A 21,732-nucleotide genomic window follows, 5' to 3' on the forward strand; every position below is an offset into this window, starting at 1 on the left:
AAACCTGTAAGTTAACATAATACAATTTTTAAATGTACACACAATGGGACATAGTAGCTCACACTATGTCCTACATTTATGAACCTAAGACTACCTGGGGGTACAACTAGACTGCCTCAGGAAAATAAAGAGGGCTAGGTGTGATGGGACACACCTTTCCTTACAGAACTCAAGGGGAAGAGGCAGATAGATTTCTACATAGTGTAGACCTGAGGTCCAGGTCAGTCAGAGCTACATAGTGAGACCCCGTCTCAAAAACCTAAGTCAAGCTGAGCTGCAGAGGTGGCTCCGTGGTTAAGAGCATGGCTGTTCTTCCAAGAGACTCCGGCTGAATTCCCAGCACCCACATGGTGCACAGACATACATAACACAAAACACAAGACATAAATAATAAATATTTTAAAAAATAAGTAAAATTTTAAAATATTTCTGTGTCAAGACAAAAATGTTTTCAACTAAACTGGTTTTTGCCAGGACTCAGGACACCTAAGCAGGACTGAAAGCTCTAGAAGACTGGGCTGTGCAGCTAGACCACGTCTCTATAAACCAAGTAAGTACTATTTGTAAAAATTGCCTAAAATGAAATGTCCCTGTTTTTTAAAGTAGGCAAAGAATGTAAACAGACATTCAAAAAGACATGCAAATGGCCAAAACCACAATTCTTGTGTGTGTGTGTGTGTGTGTGTGTGTGTGCGCGCGCGCGCGTACGTGTGTTAGGGATGAGGGTGGTTCTAAAATCGGCTTTCACGTAATCTATCAAACTAGATATATAGCCAAACAGCCTTGAGTACTGATCCTGCCAGAATCATAGGCCTACACCTCTATGACCACTGCGTTCTACTATTAGCTTTTATACAAGTAGTTAGTTATAATAAACATAACACTGCAATAATATCCACACATACTAAATCATCAGGGGATTATAAAAGTAACACCATTTTAAAAGAAAAATATCAACGCAAAATTCTGAAATTCTTTGCAGCAGTCACAAAAAAAGAAATCTTAATAGGCAATTAACAAACTACAACTACCTCTTTTTTAATGATTTTTTTTGCCCACAGCTAGGACTTTATTCGGATTCCAGTCTCATTACACATGGTCCAAGAACATTCTAATCAGAAACTAAAGATTCATCTTCAAACATCACAGCCAACAATGCCAAGTTTGCCTATCTCTCCGATATAAAACCACGTCTACACCCAGAGGCCACCAAACCATTCAGCACAGCTTCCTTAACTGTAAGGTGTCTGAAGCTACAGTTTTAGCACTCTGAATTATTTTTTTCACACTCTGAGTAGCTGTAGGGATTTCACCAGGGGTTGGGGGAACCAGCTCAACCTTGGCGTAGCGCCAAAATGTGGCCAATCGAGGCTTCAAGTAAGTCATGGCAGCGGCCTCCATTGACGATGCCTTCTCTGCGAAGTTATGAATGAACTTGGCCATGGTCTAAGGTGGAAGGTATGTCTCCCAGAACCACCGGCTGAATGTCCAACGATTTATTTTTATTTACGTCTGTATGTGTCAGATCCCAAGGATTTACAAATGGTTGTTCATAGAAACATCTTTCTATAGTTAATAGTCATTCACCATTCAACACATATCATCAAAATGCCTATTATCATAACTCCTCATGTTTTAATATCTAATTAAGAATACATGTAGATATACAGTATGTTTATATATATCAAATTTCTACTATGTACCTTTTTTACCTTTAAATAAATTTAAAGAAAGTGATCATACCCAATATCTGTAAGGGGTGGTTTGTCTCTCCCTCTCCTGTAACACAGGAAAAGTTCTGGGCTTTTCAAACTTCCATAATTCAAGTTGGCTTGGAGTGCTGTTGGAGTGGCTTCAACACAAGTGTATCCTTCAGGTACAGTCTCCCCAGCTGATTTGATAATAACAGCAATGTCTGTGATTGGAGCTTTAGGGCCAACTGACTTATTATCTATACGATTTATTTCTTGATCCAAGAGTGTGGATGTATCAGTGAGACCTGCCACAACGAAGTAGTCTGTCACTCTTGGTCCTTTGTCTTCTATCATGATGGCTATTCTATTTCCTAAAAGAGAAAAAAAAAAAAAATGTATCATTGGTTGAAAATACTTTATACTGATCAAAAGTAAGACATTCCTGAGTTAGGAATAATCATAGCTACCACATTTCTCAAATTTGTAATCAAACTTCATTCTGTTGAAGCATTTGACCATCTTATCAACTTTTACCTACACCAAAGTCTAGTACATTTCAACATAACTATATTCATTTGATGTCCCTACTGCTCTTTCTTCAAGATCATCAGCTGAGTATGCCTCTACCTGCGATCCCAGCACTTGGAAAAGGATAAAGCAGGAGGATTTTGAGTTTGAGACCAGCACTATACAGTGAGATCCTGTTTCAAAACCTGAAAAAAAGGGCCACTAAGGTGGCTCGAGGGGTAAAATATGTGCTTCAAAAACCTAACGACCTTACCTTGATACCTGAAACCCACAAAGAGACAGAACCAGCACCCTGTAATCTGTCCTCTGACCTTCACACTCACAATGTGGCATGCATACGCATGCGTGCTCGCATACACACACACACACAAGCACACACACAACTATTCAGTCATACATGCACATATACACACTACTATTTGGTAAAGATGTATGCAATGCTGATCTAGGTAATACTATAAATGAATAATAAAATGATGTGCAGTTATTATGAGTAGAAACAACCAGAGCCCCCCAAAAAAGAATGCATATGATTCCATTTGTATTGTCATGGTTCTTAGTAGTAGTAGTAGTAGTAGTAGTAGTAGTAGTAGTAGTAGTAGTAGTAGTAGTGTGTGTGTGTGTGTGTGTGTAGATAGGTAGATAGATAGATAGGTAGGTAGAGGTAGGTAGGTAGGTGGGTGGGTGGGTGGGTAAATGGGTGGGTGAGTAGATAGATAGATAGATAGATAGATAGATAGATAGATAGATAGATAGATAGATAGATTTTTTTTTGACAAGGTCTACTTTGTAATTCCAGCTAGCACAGAACTGACCCTGCAAACCACGCCAGCCTCAAAGTCACAGAAACCCAATGCATCTGCCTCCCCATTGCTTGGATTAAGGGCATGCACTAGCATGCCTGGCACCATATAAACTTAGATACTGGTCACAGAGATAGCTCAGTGGCTGCTCTTCCAGAAAAGATGGGTTCAATTACTACCATCTATATGGCAGTTCACACCTGTCAGTAACTCCAGTTTTGGGGAATCTGATGCCTTCTCCTCACCTCCTGAGTAACATGTACACATGGGACATATACATACATGTATACAAAATTCATACACATATAATAAAAATAAAATCATTCTGGGCTGGAGAGATGGCTTAGCAGTTAGTTAAGAGCACTAGCTGCTCTTCCAGAGAACCCAGGTTCTATTCCCAACACCCACAGGGAGGCTCAAAACCATTTGATACTCCAGTCCCAGGGGATCTGATGCTGCCTTCTGGCCTCCAAAGGCACTGCATAAATGTAGTGCAAAGGCAAAACAGTCACATACATAAAAGGGGGGAGGGGAGGGAATTGTGAGATGGCTCTGAGGTTAAGAACACCAGCTGCTTTTCCAGAGGTCAATTCCCAGCAACCACAGGGTGGCTCATGACCACCCATAAAGAGATCTGATACCCTCTTCTAGGATATAGGTGTATATGCAGATGGAGCACTCACATTAAAATAAAAAAAAAAAAAAGTCAGGCATGATAGCCTATGCTTTTAATTCTAACACTTTGGGAAGGGTAGAGGCAAGCAGATCTCAGCATTCAGGGCTAGCTGAGGCTACCTGGAGAAACCCTGTCTCATAAATAAATGGATAAATGAATGTTAGAAACTATATTGGTAGGAGACACTATCATGAGATAATAATGAGGTAGAAAGAAATTTAGAATGTAGATGGATATTTTCACTATCTTGATTTGACAGTGTTTTCCCAAGTGTATGGACTTGTGTCTTTTGACATAGTATTTGATTTAATTAATTCAGGATATATTATGGTAGTTTGAAAAGGTCTGGTCCCCACATGTGTCTGAATGCTTGGTCCATAGGGAATGGCACTATTAGGAGGTGTATCATTGTGGGAGGAAATGTGTCACTGAGGGGTGGGCTTTGAGGCCTTCTATATTCAAGCTACACCCAGTGTGGTACACAGTACCCTTCTGATGCCTGCAGATGAAGATAGAGAACTCTCAGCTCTTTTTCCAGCACCATGTCTGCCTGTAAGCTTCCATGCTTCCCACCATGATGATTATAGACTAAACCTCTGAAACTGTAAGCCAGCCCCAGTTAAATAGGAGTTGCCTTGTTCTTGGTGTCTTCACAGCAATAAAACCCTAAGACAATCATATAATATATTTTAATCATATTTACTACTGGATGTTGTTTTGACTCCTCACAGCTCTACCCAGACCGTCCTTTCCATCCCATAATTGGTCTTTTGTTTTAAAGAAATAAAAACAGTAAATCTAATTTGTAGTGCCTACATACTAAGGAAAGAAAGGCATCCACTGCAGTGTGTTGACCTCCTGTCTCCATAACCCTTAAAGAAAACTGAGTCTCCCTCCACAGGAAGTCATCAACTGTCAATAGCCCCTCAGTTAAGAGTGAGGGGTTTGGGGAGCTGGAGATGGCTCAGCAATTAGAAACACTGACTGCTCTTCCAGAGGTCCTGAGTTCAATTCCCAGCAACCACATGGTGACTCACAACCATCTGTAATGGGATCTAATGTCTGGTGTGTCTGAAGACAGCTACAGTGTACTAAATAAATCTTAAAAAAAAGAGTGAAGGGTTTTAAGCCCTTAGCCCTCTAAAATTTGTATATTTTAAGTATGAGTTATACACATTATCCATTTCATTGTTGTCTTTTCGAGTTTTTATGAACACATATTATACACAAAATGAGTCTCGTTATGGCACTTTCATAAATGCACAAAAACATAATGTTATTTAAAACACCTTGCTGGGCATAAGAGTACACAAGCTTTTAATAGAGTAATTTAATGATAAATACCCCATTTATCTATTGGCTTAGGTGCGTTTTAAATTCTATTATGTTTTATTTTCATTTTTGGGCTATTCCAAATGTTTCCTAAATTGCTTTTTGAACACCGTACTGACAAACACTTTGATTTTTGTTGTTGTTGTTTGTTTGTTTTGTTTTTGAGACAGGGTTTCTCTGTGTAAACCTGGTTGTCCTAAAACTCATTCTGTAGACCAAGCTGGCCAATGCCTCTGAGTGTTGTGATTAAAGTCATGTGCCACCACCGCCCAGCCCACACTTTGTTTAAAAATGCATTAGTTAGTTTCTAACAATGTGAGTCTTTTCTATATGTCATCCTTTTTTTTTTTTAATTTCCAACTGGTGGTAAGACAAATATTTTCATAACTGATTTTCTTCAAATTACTTCAATTTCTTATTATCTCCTCAAATCACATATATTTTGCATTCAATACCTATCATAAAACAATGTATTAAATAATAATTCCACTTGGAGTTATCTAGCCAGAGTAAAATTGCTATCTTGAGACAACACCTGCAGCCCTATGTTCTTGTTAGCATGGCAACAGCAATAAGGTGTTGGAGCAATTGGAGTAATGACTTAATGGTTAAGAGCACCTGCTGTTCTTGTAAAAGACGCAGGTTTGGTTTCCAGCACCTATATGGCGGCTCACAACTGTGTGTGACTATGCTAGTTCCAGGGGACCTAATACCCTCTTCCAACCTCTGTGGGCACCAGGTACATGCACAGTGCGTACACATACATGTACTCACACACATTAATATATATATATATATATATATATATATATATATATATATATATATATATATATATTAACAGGTCTTTAAATGGGTCTTTAAAAAAACAAAATAAGCTCCTCTGCAGCTCCTGCACCGCAGCTATCATGAATGGGACGGTAACCATCCGGACCAGGAAGTTCATAACGAACCGTCTGCTTCAGAGTTAACAGATGGTCATTGATGTCCTTCGTCCTCGGTAGGCAACAGTACCGAAGACAGAAATTCGGGAAAAGCTGGCCAAAATGTCTAAGACCACACCAGACGTCATCTTTGTGTTTGGACTCAGGACCCACTTCGGTGGTGGCAGGACAATTGGCTTTGGCATGATCTATGATTCTTTAGATTATGCAAAGAAGAATGATCCTAAACACAGACTTGCAAGGCATGGCCTTTATGAGAAGAAAAGACCTCCCGTGAACAGTGAAAGGAAAACAAGAACAGAATGAAGCAGGTCAGGGGGACTGCAAAGGCCAATGCTGGTGCTGGCAAAAAGCCAAAGGAATAGATCTGCGGTGACTTGATCTTATGGAGTGATGTGACTTCTGAGAAGGCCAAATAAACTAAAAAGCTTCTATGGAAAAAAAAAAAAAAGAGGCACTAATTTGGAAGAAGGAACACAGTCTGAAAATAGGGTCATGTGAGGATTCTGAGTGCTTGTGAGACAACTTCAAGAAAACAAGACATAAATCTTGTGACCTCAGTTTCTTCAAAAGAGAAAATTGTTCTTGGAATGTGTTTGTGTGTTCCTACCAGGCAGGTGTAGTGGACAGGAATGAGTTTGCTGCAGCTGCTGTGATTCTAATACCTCTATGGAAAACTATGTGTTTGCCATGTGTGGCTTGTCCTTGTGATCCAACACCTTACTCCTGTGACTCTTATAACACTCAGTATAAACTGCTTGATGCTCTGATTAAAGTTAGCTACTGCACTAGTGTTTGGTCTTCCTGCTCTCCCAGGTTCACCTAGAGCAGTAAATGAAGGGGACCAGCGAGAGTAGGCAGGGAGACAGGAGAGGATGATGGGAGGTTAAGTGGGTTTTGTTGCTGTTCTGTTTTGAAAGAGTCTCATTATGTATCCCTGGCCAGCAAGGAACTTGCTAGAAGACCAACCTGACCTTGAACTCTTGGAAATCTACTTGCCTCTGCCTCTTATTGTTTAAGATTTACTTTTATTTGTAAGTTATGTGTACTGGGGACTGGGGTGATGCTCAGAGATTTAGAGGGCTGGCTGCTCTTACAGAAGACCTAGGTTCAATTCCCAGCACACACAGGGCAGCTCACAACTGCCTAACTCCAGTCCCAAGTGATCCTAGATTCCTTTCTGGACTCCAAAGGCACTGCATGCATGTAAAGCACAATCATACATGCAAGCAAATCATCCATACACATAAAACTTAAAAATCATTTTAAAATAAATGTATCAAGCTGGAGAGATGGCTCAACACTTAAGAGCACTGACTGCTCTTTCAGAAGTCCTGAGTTCAAATCCCAGCAACCACATGGTGGCTCACAACCATCTGTAAAGAGATCTGATATCCTCTTCTGGTGTGTCTGAAGACAGCTACAGTGTTACTTATGTATAATAAATAAATAAATCTTTAAATAAATGTATCTGTGTAGGAGTATGTGTGTGTGAGCTTCAAAAAAAAAAAAAAAAAAAAACCCTAAAAGGTCAGAGTGTTTGGCTTCCCCTGAAGCTGGAGTTAACAGGCTGTTTTGAGATGCCTGATGTGAGTGCTGGGAACCAAACCCGGGTCCTCTGAAAGAAAATCCAATGCTCTTACCTGCTGAGCCATCTCTCCAGTCCTGCATTTATTTATGTTCAGTCTGTGTTTTTTTCCCAGTGGAGGTTGCAGGGGAGTGGGACAGTCACAGCAATCCTTTCATCCTTTTACCCCATCCTCTGAGACGCCCAAGTGCTAGGCATTTAACTCTTTTCACTATGACTACTTCACACTGTATCTACTCTACGGCTGGACACGGTTTCTCTGTTATGTGTACCTCACAGTTTTTTATTCATCATCTACTTAATGACACTAAGTCATCTCTATACCCTGCTGCTATCATAATTCTAAAATGCTCTTGGGGGTACAGGTTCACCTCAAGATAGGAATTTTACTCTGGCTAGATAACTAGACATTTGATTGCCAGACTATATAGTGGTTCTATTTTTAATATAATTTTTGAGTAATCTCCATAATTAATTTCCATGTTTGTACCAATTTACATTCCCACAAATAGTGTTCCATGACTCTCTTTGCTCTAAACCTTGAGCAACTCTGTGTAGCAAAAGCTTTTCTTTCTGTTTGTTTTTAAAGACAGGGTCTCACTCAGAAACCCATGCTAGCTAAAACTTACTATGTAGCTCAGGGTAGCCTCAAACTCACCAGTTCTCCTGCTGAAGGGATTACAGTATAAGTCATCACCCCCCATCCTCATGGCTCTGCTAAATTCTATCTGCCTCTACCACTTCTCCAGGTCCTCACTCCCCTCCTTTCCCCAAATAAACTTCACATCGTCCTCACTGTTATCAAAATTTCAAAATGTATCTGCATGTTCCCACACCATGCAAAATGAACAATATTTTTTAATCAAGGAAAGTACCTTTTTATCAGTTATTGGCTACATTTAAACAATGCAAAAGAGGAGGTTAGTGGTTTCCTTCAGACAGCTCTATTAAGATCAGCTGTGCCACTTAAGTCAAAGAACTATAACACTGAAGTCATTTTGAGTAAAATCAGTTGAAAGAACAATAATATTCTCCACTGTTGTGTCTGTGGCTCTAAGTTTAACACAAGAGTGATGTAAATAGAGGGCTGGAAAGGAGGCTCAGTAGTTAACAGCACTGACTGCTCTTCCAGAGGTCCTGAGTTCAAATCCCAGTAACTACATGGTGGCTCACAACCATCTGTAATGGGATCTGATGCCCTCTTCTGGTGTGTCTGTAGAGTTATATATAATAAATAAATAAATCTTTGGGGGGGGTGAAAACACAAATGCTTGAAAGTACTTAGGCCAGCCTATAGAAGGCTAAAACAGGAGGATTAAAGCAAGTTCCAGGCTTAGGCTAGATAGTGAATTTCATCGAGGTCAGCAAAAGGCTACTGACTGAGGTCCTGTCTCAAGAGAGCTAGAACCAGAGGAATGAGGGGAAGGAGAGAGGGAAGGAATGAAGGAGGGAGGGAAGAAAAGAAAAGAGAAAGCCAGGCAGGGTAAACAAGCCCAGGAGAGTAGATGCAGCAGCCATTGCTAATGGGCAAATCCAGTAGTTAACTGCCTAATGCACTTGGGAAAACACAACTCCGGCTTTGAATGTTATTCAGAGTCAAGGTGGCCAGGTGTGGTGGCAAATAGAGAAGATTAACCAGGAGCTGAGGCTGGCCTGGTCTACACAGTGAGGTCTAAACCAGCTAGTGAGACCTTATCTCAAAGAAAGGAGGTGGGGGTGGCAAAAAGCCAAAACAGGCTTGGTGGCCATTCCTGTAACCCCAAAATTTAGGAGGCTGTAGTAGAAAAGATCAGGAGTTCATGGCCAATCTCATGGAGGGATTCTGGGGCCAACCCGGGCTGCAGGAGACCCCATGAAGGCAAGAGGAAAGGGACGGAAGAGAAGGAGGCCATTAGCTCTACCACTAAGAGTCATAAGCCAACGAATGCACTTATATATCAAACACACGCTGGAAAATTGAAAAAGAACAACTTTGGGTCTGGTTAATTTTGATGTGTGTGTTTTATTTTTGCCAAGGTTTTAGATATATATGTTTATTTTTTAAAAATCAATTATTTCCAGTGGCATCTGAACAGAGTACTTTGACATGAACAACTAAAAAAGAAAATGTGACCTTTACTGTTTTTTGGTTTTTTAAGAAGGGTTCTCATGGTGGTATGAATGTAACAACATTTAAATTATTCTGTACCTACATCTCTCAGTACACTTGTCAGAATTCCTGCTGTAAGGAGACTATGAAGACAAGATTCGTATACTAGAATGAAATCAGAAGCAACAGCGTGGATGCACATGTATGCTAAGGCAATTTCATGCCCATAAATAGCATATTAAACCGGTTGTGGTGGCACTAGGTCTAGTCCATAATCCCAGCACTCAGGGAGCTAAGGCAGGAGGATTCTCACTTCCAGTCCAGCCTAGGCTAAACAGCAAGGTTCTGTCTCAAGAAATCCAAGCAAACTGAAACCAAGCAACTGCTGAGTGTTCAGGTATTTAATAAGAAGGCTATCTATAACACCCATTCCAAGGCTCGAATAACAGCAGGAAAGAGAGTAGAAAAAAACTAAGAGGCAAAGTTTGAGATGGAATGTTGCCAAAGTCCACCACCCAGGTAAAACCTGATGTGAAGCCTCAGCAGAAATTATTTCCTGAATAAGACTACATCGTTAACATCCTGTGTGGGAAGGATGAGGGAGTAACAAGGTCCCACCCACCCCATGGGGAACTATAGATAGTTAACAGTTGTTTGAGAAAGAGACATTTTCTTCAATGTTGACTCCTATAAATAACCTGTTCACTTTGCCCCTGCAAACAACCCTAATTAAACTCATTAGGTCACAAAAAAGATGGGAGCAGACATAGGGCTAGTTAAGAGACAGGGAATAATAGGTGAATGAGAGAGTAAGGGAAGAATAGGATTAAATTAACTACATACATGTATGAGGATGTTGTAATTAAATATATTATTATGTATAAACAATATATGCCAATAAAAACAAAAAGTTTAAGGAAAACTTAAATAACTGTATATTGATGTAAAACCAAAGTATGTATGGACATGAATCTCATTAGTAGGATAATTGTACATAGTTTCATTTTTGCAAAATATTCATTTTTAATTATGCAAAATGCTTAATTTTGAAGAAATCTGTTTTTTGAGACAAGGTCTCACTTTGCCATTCACTATGTGGTCCAGTGTGGTATGGAAACCATGGCGATCCTCCTGCCTCTGCTTCAACAGTGCTGGGAGCTGAATTGTGAGCTGCCACATCCAACTAGCAACATAAAATGTTATCAGAAGGGCTGGAGAGATGGCTCAGAGGTTAAGAGCACTGACTGCTCTCCCATAGGTTCTGACTTCAATTCCCAGCAACTACATGGTGGTTCCCAACCATCTGTACTGAGATCTGATACCTTCTTCTGGTGTGTCTGAAGACAGTTACAGTGTACCCATATACATGAAATAAGTCTTCAAAAAAAAGTTATCAGGAGAAAAATACAAAAATTCATAGCACCTTTTCAACTTTTCTATAAATCTAAAATTATTTAAAAATTGTAATTTTTAAGGTTGAGGACATATCTCAATGATAGATCACTTTAGAAGTTCTAAGTTCAATCTACAGCATCACTAGAAAAAGATTAAAATATTTGGATTTTTCTTTCATTTTTTATTGCAGGAAAAGGAAGTGCCCATGAGTATGTGAACAGAATCCTGTGGAGGCCAGAGGTAAATCCTCAGTGTCTTCCTGCCTTATTTTTAAGCCAAGGTTTGTCGCTGAACCTAGAGCTCACCAATTCGGTCGGCTGGCCAGTAACATGCCAGGAATCCTCCTGTCTCCTTACCGTCTCAGGGTTGGGATTATGGGAGCACAATGTCACACATGGCTTTATAATGTGGGAGCTGGGAAGCAAGTGCTCTTGCTTGCACAGCAAACACTAACAAATGAGTCAATATCCCTGCTCCAATCAATAATTTAAATATATGTACGTTTTCTTAATTTACTGTATGTACACATGGACAGTATTATCAACAGCAATAAAAACAGTCCACATGTCCATCAATTGGTACCATATATTTTACACAATCAAGTGCTGTCCAACAATAAAGAATAAAGTACCAGCACTCGCTTCCACAAAGATGATGCTTGAAAACAGTCCATTAAATGGAATAAGCTAGCCACAGACTATAGACTATATGCAATATGGTTCTATTTAGTAAAATGCTCAGAACAGCAAATCTACAGAAGCAGAAGTGGATGAACAGCAAACTCAGGCAGGTAGGGATTCAAGAGAAATGCAGAAGGACTGCTAATGTTCAAATGATGTTAATGTTCAAAGAACTACTCCTGTTCAAATGATGTTCCACAGAGCCAGGAATGGGAGCACATGCCCATGATCTCAGCACTAGAGAGAAAAAGAAAGGAGAGTTGGAGATGTAGAAGCTAACTGGGGAATAGGAGATCCAGTCTCAAAACAATTAACAAGTACTAGAGCAGTTTTCAACCTGGGGGTCATGACCCCTTTGAGAGTCACATATCAGATATTTACATTATGATTCATAATAGTTGCAAAATTACAGTAAAAGGGCAACAAAAATACTTCATATTGGGGTCACCCTAACATGAGAACTGTATTAAAGGGTTGCAGTATTAGGAAGACTGAGAAACACTGTGCTAGAGATAGCTTAGCAGGTTAAGAGTGCTTACTGCTTTTCCAGAGAACTGAGTCCAGTTCCCAGAACCCACTGGGAGAAGTTCACAACCACCTGTTACTCTAGCTCCAGGAGACCCCACATCCTTCACAGCCTCTGTGGTACCTCCACTCATATGCACAGAGCCAAATGCAGATACACATAAGAAGAAACATTTAAAAACCCGTGTGTATATATATATATGTCCTTCCTAGTTCTGATTGGTTAAAAACACACCCAGAGCCAAAAGGTAGTCGCTTACTCCTTTAATTCCAGAGAGGCAGAGGGAAATAGATCTCTTAGGTCAAAGGCAGCCTGGTCTACAGAGTGAGTTCCAGGACAGCCTAAGCTACAGAAAAACTCTGTCTTGAAAAGCCAAAAACCAAATGAACAAGCAGCATCACCAAAAACAACAAACATTACCTAAACCACCCCCTGCAGTAACAACCTAGGGCAGGGTCCCTTAGAGAAATGACAAGGCTCAAAAAATGAATCAAGAAGAATATACAGTGCACCCAGAATGCCACATGCAAAGGACAAAGGGTACTTTAAAGATTAATGGGACCTGTCAGTAGTCACAGGTACTAGGTTAAAGAGTCTCCCATAGTTCAAACTGTGGATGATCTCTGTCTGAATCAAAATGTGTAGCAGAAGCTGGGGGTATGACTCAGGAGTAAACTGCATACAAAAAGACAAAGGGTCTTAGCAACAGATTATAATACATTAAGTTTTCTAAACATGAGCCCATTCAGTTCCTACAAAATGAAGGTCAGAAGACTTTACAAGAAAAGGGCTGAGGTGCCTATTTAACATATCAAAGTGGACCTGGCTACCAGGTTCTCTCTGCATCCCTTAGTCTCTACCTAACATAGGATCTTCCTGGCTAGCATACCCTAGTTCCCTACCCTCAACTCCAGTCCAGATACTGGACTGGGCCTCAGGTCCTCCAGTGGCCCTTACCTATATAATCCAACCATTGTGGTTACCCCTTCACTTTTGGGCCTCCTGGTTGATGCACCTGGTTCTCCTCTCCTCACTCTCTTCCCTCCTTTTCCTTCCCTCTTTCCCTTCCCCTTCTCCTCACATGGCTCAGTCATGTCCACTCTGGACTCTCTCAGATGTCCGTATCTCTGGGTACACATTCCTTTTTATCTATAATATACTTTCTCGTCCACCATACCTAGGAGCAGTCAAGTCCTTTTTTATGTATGTTGGCATTCCTTCTAAGCTCCACCAAAAATAGGCCTGGCTTGCAATAAAAGGAGCTGTTAGACCCCCTCCTCACTCTCTGACCCTTCTCTCTCTCTCAGAGACTCTTCTTTCCCTGATCCCCTTTCCTTCTCTCCTTCCCCCCTTCTCCATTCCTCTGTCTTTCTCTGTCTCTACTCCCTTTTCAGCTCCTCTTCCCATGCCCTAAATAAACTCTATTCCATACTATGCCTGTCTATGGCTGGTACCTCGGGGGAAGGGATTACCTCAGCATGGGCCTGCTGAGGAACCCCTCCTACCTCACCATACCATATTCTATGAAACACCCTGGTCTTGTTTTTTATAAAACACAACAATTACTTTTTCATTCAAAGAACATTGAGCAAAAGTCCACTAGAAACTGTACAGCTATAAAGCATTAGTCTGGTGAAAGAAGATATACCTGGAACTCCAGCACTCAGAACGCCAAGTAAGACAGGAGGATCTTGAGTTTAAGGATGGCCTGGACTAATAAACATGGACTCCAGCCTAGTCTGGACTACAAAGAGATCATCTCTCAAAAATGAAAACAGATGGGTCAGTGATATGACTCAGTAGATAAAGGCACTTACCACTATACTTGACAACCTGGATCTCCAGGCCTCAAATGGTAGGAGAAACCAAATCCTGCAAGTTGTCCTCTGACCGCCACACAGGTACCATGAGAACCACACACACAAACATACACACAAATGTTTATTTTTAAAAAAGGTCAGAGATGGCCCAGTGATCACAGTTCTTGTCCCACAGGCAAGAGCTCAATCCCCAGAACCCAAGTAAATTCTGAGTAGACCTTCCTATAATTCCACCTCTGAAGGCAGAGATGGGAATCTCAGAATAAGTGGGTTTCTGAAACTAGCTGTATGTAAGTTTTTGGTTTGATCCTGCCTGGGAAGAAGATGGTGGAGGAAAGTTGAGGAAGATTCCCTGATATCAACCACACTCTCATACCTGCATGCACACCTACATGTACATGTGCTTTACTGACATGGAAAAACAGACACACACACACACACACACACACACACACACACACACTCCAGAGACACTCTCTGTATGAGAGCTACACAGTGAGAGCCCAGTCTGGAGGAAAAGGAACTCTCCAAATAACTAAAAGTCACACTTCAAGCCAGGTATGAAAGCTAAGGCAGACAAAATTCTGCAAGTTTAAGGCCAACTTTCCCTATATAGTGTGACTCTGTCTCAAAAGAAAAGAAAAAGATACAGGCTGGAAAGAGGGCTCTGTGTTTAAGAGTTTAAGAGCACCAACTGCTCTTCCAGAGGACCTGGGTTTCATTCCCGGCACCCACATTATATCTCATGCCCATCTGTAATCCAGTCCAGGGGATATACATTCAGGCAAAATAACCATGCACATAAAATTTTTAAAATTAAAGAAAATGCTGGGATTACAGGTGAGAATAGTCTTTCAGAAAAAAAAATAAACTATCATGTAATAAAGGAACTATATTATAAGAGAAAAGAAAGCTTAAGGCCAGTTAACTAAGTCTTTTACCTGAAAAGTAGAGCCCCACACCCCAACACATCTTATGTTAACACTGTGTTTCAGTCTACACAGCCATGGCTCCCATTGATCATGGAAAAGATAAATTACTGAGTAGTCCTTTTGTTAAACACATATGTAACATCTGCCTATCTTATGTGGAAGGGAAACACAGGCATCACAGCGTCATGAGGAAGTCAGATGACAACTTTGCAGGTACCAGTTTCTCTTTCTACCATGCAGTAGCTGGGGACCAAACTCAGGCTGGTTTGGCAGGAGTAACCTTATCCACTGAGCCATCTCACTAGCCTCTGAATAACTCACCTTTCTATATATTTAAATCTCCTATGCAGGGGCTGGAAATCTAGCTAAATGCTGATGTACATGATCACCAGGTAAAAGAAGGCTCCAAATTCAATGTACAGCACCCTTTAAAAAAATAAAACCTACTTTCTGTTTTGTTCCACTAGCCAATTCCCAAGCAACATCCAGTTAATTGTGATAGGTCTGTGGTTTAAGCTTGTAAACACCCTCTCTTTACTCTTCCCAAAACAAAACAAAAGTTTTCAGGTTTATTCATTCAGGAGGAAAGTGGGGTTTGTTCAGTGGCACACACTTCTAATCACAGCATCAAGAGGCTAAAGAAAGAACTGCCATGAGTTTGGGCCCATCCATGCCATATTGTGAACTGCAGGCCAGCCTGGGATATACAGCCAAGTCTCATTCAATAAACAAATAACAATATGTTTTAGAGGAAGCTAAGTGAAGAGTTTTGTTCATAACTACTTAAAAAAAGATTTATTTATGTGCCTGAGTGTCTTACTCCCTATACGTATGTGTACCAAATGTAACCCTGTATTTGTCAAGGTCAGAAGAGTCAGAAGACCTGGCAATCTCCTGGAACGGGAGGTTACAGTAGGTGTTGGGAACCAAACCAGGTCCTTTGCATGAACAGTGTTCTTATCTGCTGAGCCACTTCTGCAGCCCCAGAGCTACTTTGAAGCACAGTAGAGGAGAATCGGGAGACAGCTCCGTGAGTAAAGAAGCTTCCTGGTTAGCTTTGTCTGAAATGTTAAGAACTGAATACAGCTGGGCATATAGTCCATCACTTGGGAAGGAGGAGGACGACAGCCACTAAAGCATGAATTTGAGGGCTGAAAGTGTACACGCCTCTGGCATCTGCAGGCATCTACACTCACACATACATACCTGCACACAGACACATAGAAGATCAAATAATAATAATAATAATAATGATGATGATAATGACAATAATAAAGCTCTTAAGACAAAGAAAAAAGGCAAACCTAAATATCAGGAAGAGATGGCTCAACAGTTAATAACTTGCCACTTTTCCGAAGGACCCAAGTTGAGTTCCCAGAACCACATCCTTCAGATCTATGATCTACTTACTCCTTCAACCTCCTCAGGTACCACTGAATGTGCAAACAATTTTAATAGAGAGAAATCTAGAGCAAAAAAAAAAAAAAAAAAAAAATCAAGAGCCAGCACGGTGGCACACACCTATAATTCCACGGCTCAGGAGTCAGTGGCAGGAAGGTCTCAAATCCAAGACCAGACTGTGATGATAAGCCCAGCTATACATACTGTAGATCCCATATAAGCTCACCAGTGCATAGCCACCACTATAAATACCCCTTCAGAGTGTTATCCATGTTAATAACTGGAGATGTCCACATACTGTCATCATCTAGAGTCTCTAGTCTACAAGGTCCCTCTTGGTGGTATTAACTCTATACCTTTGAACAAATGAATAGTCCACACATCTACTATATAGTTTCACAAGTATTTTCTGTGTTTTGCAGCACCCCCCCCCCCCTTTTTCCTACCTCCCTTGTTGTATTTCTTTCCCTCACTGCTTCCAGGGTCTGACAGCCCAGATTGGCTTTGAACTCATAATCCTCCCACTTCAGTCTTCCAAGTACTAGGATGACAGGCATGCACCAAAACAGTATTTTGTTGTTCCTGGGGCTTTGGTGGTTTTGGTTTTCATTTGTCTAATTTTTTATTGTTTATTTATTTATTTGTATATGTAGGTGAAGCACACGATATAGGACATGTATAAAGATCGAAAGACAACTTACAGGAGGGGCCTAGGGATCAAATTCAGGTCTTTAGGGTTGGTAACATGTCTTACATGCTCAGCTGCCTCCATGGCCCTCATTTTGTTTTCTGAGACAGGATCTTGAATAGCCAGGCTAGCCTTAACCTAACTAGCTCAAGCTAGTCTTGATCCTCCTGTTGATACCTTCCAACACTGGAGATTACAGGCTTGTGAAATTCATGCCCAACTATTTGATTCCATTTATTGTTATCCATTTTAGTGTAAGGCTGTAGATTGTCCAGAAGCTGTATTTTAAAGTTAATTCTGATTCCTCAAGAAGGACTGCCTAGTCACATGACTCTGACTGAGCCTTCCCATTTTAATTAGTAAAATAAAGGAAAGCCAGTGACTGGACGGGGCGAGGGAGGTGAAGAGGGCTGCGAGGTCTGAGATCAGACCGGGTGAAGGTCATGGCAACACGGAGGTTCCCAAGGACCAACTGGACTCAGGTGGAATTGGTTAGTGTTAAATAGCTATAAACATCTCATATAGAAGGGCAGTTTGTATTTTTGTCTATTTGATGTAACTGTGTTGTGTAGAGGGTTTGCGAATTGAGAGTTGGATATATAAATCTGTATGAAAAGTTATCGAGCTGTAGAGTTGTATTTATGTGGGATTTTGGGGTGGAAAAACACCCCGGGACAGAGGCAGAGAACAGGTGGTAGAAAACTGCCAGGGAAAATGGAGTTTCGAGGACAAGTTGGGCCATGGTGATGGCTCAGACCAGGCAACAGAGGTGTGCTCGGCTCCGAACTAAAATCGGGCCTGAGGAGTGAGACCTCAGGACCGATAGAGACATAAACCAATTTTTTATTTTTAATATTTACTACAACATAGGACCACTACATTTCTAAACCACATATGTAAGGAGGTATGACTTAGTCATTGGGAGAATGTTCATTATGCATAAGGCTCTTAGTCCAACCTAAAATATCATAGCAATATAAAGAAGTTATGAATGAGAATTCATTATACTGCCTTTCCTCCACAGCAGTAGGCCAAGCAGCATCAGTAAAACAGGGAAAGATAAGTCACTCAATCAGAACAGAGAAAACACTATGAATGTACTCGGAAAAAAAGAAAAAGAAGAAATGTAAGAAAGAAAAAAGAAATATAAGAGCAATTGGAGGTAAAATGAAGGTCTGAGCAGACCACAGTACGGACACCCTGCACGCCCTGCACTTGGGAGTAAGAGGCAGAAGGGTTTAAGGTTGTCCTCAGCTGTGTAGTAAGTTCAAGGTTACCTAGGCATTTACCTCTTCCAGCATTTAAGACAACAGCAAGCACAGCAAGCTCCAGGCTTACCTAAACTACATACCAGGACTTTGTACCACGAAAAAGTAGGCATGCCTTTAGTCCCACACTAAGGAAAAAGCAGGAGGATTACAGAAAACTCAAGACCTTCTTCCCACAAATACTATTATAAATCTTAAATAATAAAGCATCTAAATTTGGAATTCCTTATGCCAAGACCTCTTTTACTAGGCTCTCATGCAGGACACTCCTCCCTGGTTTCCAACTCTCTTTTTGGTGCTGTTTTGTTTCTTCTAAACCCAACCTGATGTGGAATGCTGAGTAGGATGGCTGTCCTCGCCTCTACACAGTCATCTGCCTCTACCTTCCAAGTGCTGGGGGGGGGGGGGGGCTGCAGGTATGCAACACCACAGCTGGCTTCCCAAAGTTCAACTGCTAAGAAACTTCCCATTCCACCAAGACATCCCATTGGTATAAATCTGTAAAACTGACAGTCTGAAAGGAGGTATGGCTTGAGCCACACAGGTAAATGTTTTAATTCAAGCATTATGAAAACTTGTGTCCTAGTTTTCTACAAGCATTTTCTACTAGAAATTCAAGTTATAACAGAGATTCTGTTTTCAAATCAGAGCAGACGAGGGAGACAACGTGCCACTGACTCAGCTGCTTTCTTTTTCTCTTTGCAACCCGTACTTAAGGTTCAAGAACAAGGCAAAGACAGAACTTTCAAAGTGAGCAGTAAAGTCATACAGTATTTGTCTTAGCAGGGAACACCAATGAAAATATGAGATGCTTCCGTCTTAACTGGCAGATAAACAAAAAAGCAAAGGTGCCTTGTCATTATTTACCACGCAAAACCTGTCATGCGTAAGTTACAAACTGCCTTTTACTACATGTTTCCTTAGAAAGAGCTCCTGCCCAAAGACCCATCCCAAATCTGCCTTCCTCAACTATCACAGCCTACACAAAGCAGGTCCTTGTAATTTAAAACATTTGCTTTTAAGAATAGTCTCCACCCACAACTTCTCCACGAATTTCTTCAGCTACAAACTCAAGTTTACACTACAAGACGTTGTATTATCCCCAACAGGATGCACTCACTCATTTACAAATTACAGAAAAGTAAATTATTAAAATACAAATCAACATTTCTGACACATCTTTTCTATTATTCAAATAGACAAATATACTCCAAGCAAGGTACTATTGGCCAAAAATCAAATGACATGGGATCATTTCACTAAAACCGGTAATCAAGACGATTAGACCCCTTAATCTCAATCCATTACTTTATAAATAGCAAACAGTCAAAGGGCTGGACTGAATAGCAGAAAACCTTTTGCCACTAACTAAAAAAACAATTCAAAGCAACCCGGTAAGAGGCAGGTCATGTTCATGAGCACAAATCTAAGGTTAAGTCTGAGATTTCTGAGTTCCCAGTCTTACATCAAGAAGGCAGCTTGCCAACTTTTTAACATAAATATAGAGAACAGAGCAGAAAATACAGTGGGTTTTTATGGTTGTAAAGACTACGATACCAAAAGGGGGGGTTCCTTTTGCAATTCTTTTTTAACAGAAAAGTGACATATGAGGTCTAGTTTAGTATATATACATGGTTATCAAAGCAAATGTTTACTGAAAACCTGGCAACAGGACATTACACCCAAGGATCTTTTCTATCTTCTCCTTGGAAGTACGGAGATAGACCGCAGGCCTATTTTTAGGGTTAACTGGACTCGAGTTTGCACACAATCCAGTAGCCTCAGTATATCAACTGCTCAGACTACTGTACACGACCTCTCTAGACACAATCGCACATCAAGTTGAGCTTTCAGTACGGGGGGAATGACAACTCTCATATTTGCTCAAGTCACTACGGTAACTGCCCTAAATTTTCCCGTGTGGAACCAACAAAATTTGAGGGGAGAAGGGGGGGCAGTTTAAAAACTGGGTTATTCCTTATTTGTTCTCTCCAGGCACATTCTTCGGGAGAGAAAAAGCCTAACGAATCACAAAAAAGGGGAGGGGGAAGTCGTGACAGCATCTCCAATGCTTTAAAGTTGCGGCTCTTACAAGAGTCGGCACTAGGGGCTCATTAGTTGGCTTTATTTGAGTTTAGTCACTCCGGAGTTGAATGGAGCCTTCCTATAAGTTATCCCCAACAAAGCAGCCCTAAACATCAGGCACGGTCCGGCAGAGGAGGAAATGCCCTGGATTCACCTGCGGCACCTGCCTGCACCCCGGTACCTCCACCTCCGCAACGTCCGCGGATCCTTATGCTCCAGCCAAGCCGCCACCGCTCAGCTCCCCACCGGCAGAGCCAGGGCCTGGTTCCTGCCTCACCCTGGCGACAGAGGCCAGGCCCTGTTCTGCACCGAGGCAATCCTCAGGAGGCCCTCCGGCCGCAGCTTCTCCGCTCGGCAGCCCGCAGGCTCTGGGGACCTCCCGCCCGCTCGGCGACTAGGCCAGCCGGCCGCTCCCTTCCTCCGACAACCTGAGCGGCCTGGCGGCGCAGGAGGGATTAACCAGGGCGGCGGTGCGGACTCACCTGCGCCGGTCCAGTCGGCGACCGTGCAGACACCGTAGCTTCCTGGGGCGAGAAAGCGCCGGCTACGCGGCCTGGGCACCCTCGGCTGGCAGGGCCGGGACTCCGGTGGCCCCTCTGCGCCTGCGCCTCAGCGCGGCCGGGTCTGCTGGGGTACAGCCTGCAGCGAGGGCAACTACCGACCGACCGGCTCGCGGGCCGCGGGCGCTGCAAGAGGACCGACGTCTAGGCGCTGCCCACGGTGAGACGGTCCAGACCACAGACCGCCATGTTTCTGTTTCTTTTTTTTTTTTTTTTTTTGCCTTCCCCTCCTTCCGCCCCTTTCCACAGGACACCACTTTCCCTCCCTCCGTCCCTCTCCCTTTCCTTCTGCGGGGGCGGTAGAAAGGACGCGGGGGTGGGGTCCGAGGTCGGACCCGCCCCGCTAGAACCACGCCCCATAGGTTGGGCTCCGCCCAGAGGTTGACCCAAGTTCCCCAGACTTCTACCAACCCTCGCGCTCAGGCCACGCCTCTTTGCTTGTGCTCCGCCCCGTGAGCGCCCGAGCGCCCTCCTCCTAGCCGAGGGACCCATTCTGGCCGACCTCCGGGCGCTCCTTAGAATCCCGACACTGGCCTATGGGACCCCGAAGCGAGAGACCGCCAGCTTTCCGGGCGCTAGTTCCAGCCTTTCTGTTTGTTCTGCGTTTTGTTTTGTTTTGTTTTTATTTGTTTTTTTGTTTGGTTTTGGTTTTGCGGTAGCCTGTGGCAGGTGACTGCCGCCTCTGCAGGCTCGGGCTTTCAAAGACTGAGAAAGTGACACAGA

At 42.1% G+C, this 21,732-nt stretch overlaps 1 protein-coding gene and 2 pseudogenes across 7 annotated transcripts in view; 1 reads left to right on the plus strand and 2 right to left on the minus strand.

Moving 5' to 3' along the window:
• Positions 1-21,270, minus strand: part of DENND4C (DENN domain containing 4C) — an 84,632-nt gene extending 63,362 nt beyond the window's left edge. For all 5 annotated transcript variants that reach the window (XM_080921173.1, XM_080921175.1, XM_080921174.1 and 2 more), the window contains exons 1-2: positions 20,932-21,270; positions 1,744-2,065 (exon numbers count right to left, since the gene is read on the minus strand). In XM_080921173.1, coding sequence (XP_080777299.1) covers positions 1,744-2,048 — 305 coding nt within the window. In that variant the 5' untranslated portion in view covers positions 2,049-2,065; positions 20,932-21,270. The remainder of the gene's footprint in view (positions 1-1,743; positions 2,066-20,931) is intronic.
• LOC308424244 (ATP synthase subunit g, mitochondrial-like) lies at positions 1,137-1,443 on the minus strand (annotated as a pseudogene). The gene has a single exon. The product of its transcript is annotated as an ATP synthase subunit g, mitochondrial-like (transcript).
• Positions 5,942-6,342, plus strand: LOC308424254 (small ribosomal subunit protein eS24-like; annotated as a pseudogene). Its single transcript has one exon. The product of its transcript is annotated as a small ribosomal subunit protein eS24-like (transcript).
• Positions 21,271-21,732: the final 462 nt, after the last annotated feature.

The sequence above is a fragment of the Micromys minutus genome (genome assembly GCF_963924665.1).
Source record: "Micromys minutus genome assembly, chromosome: 9".
Taxonomy (NCBI): domain Eukaryota; kingdom Metazoa; phylum Chordata; class Mammalia; order Rodentia; family Muridae; genus Micromys; species Micromys minutus.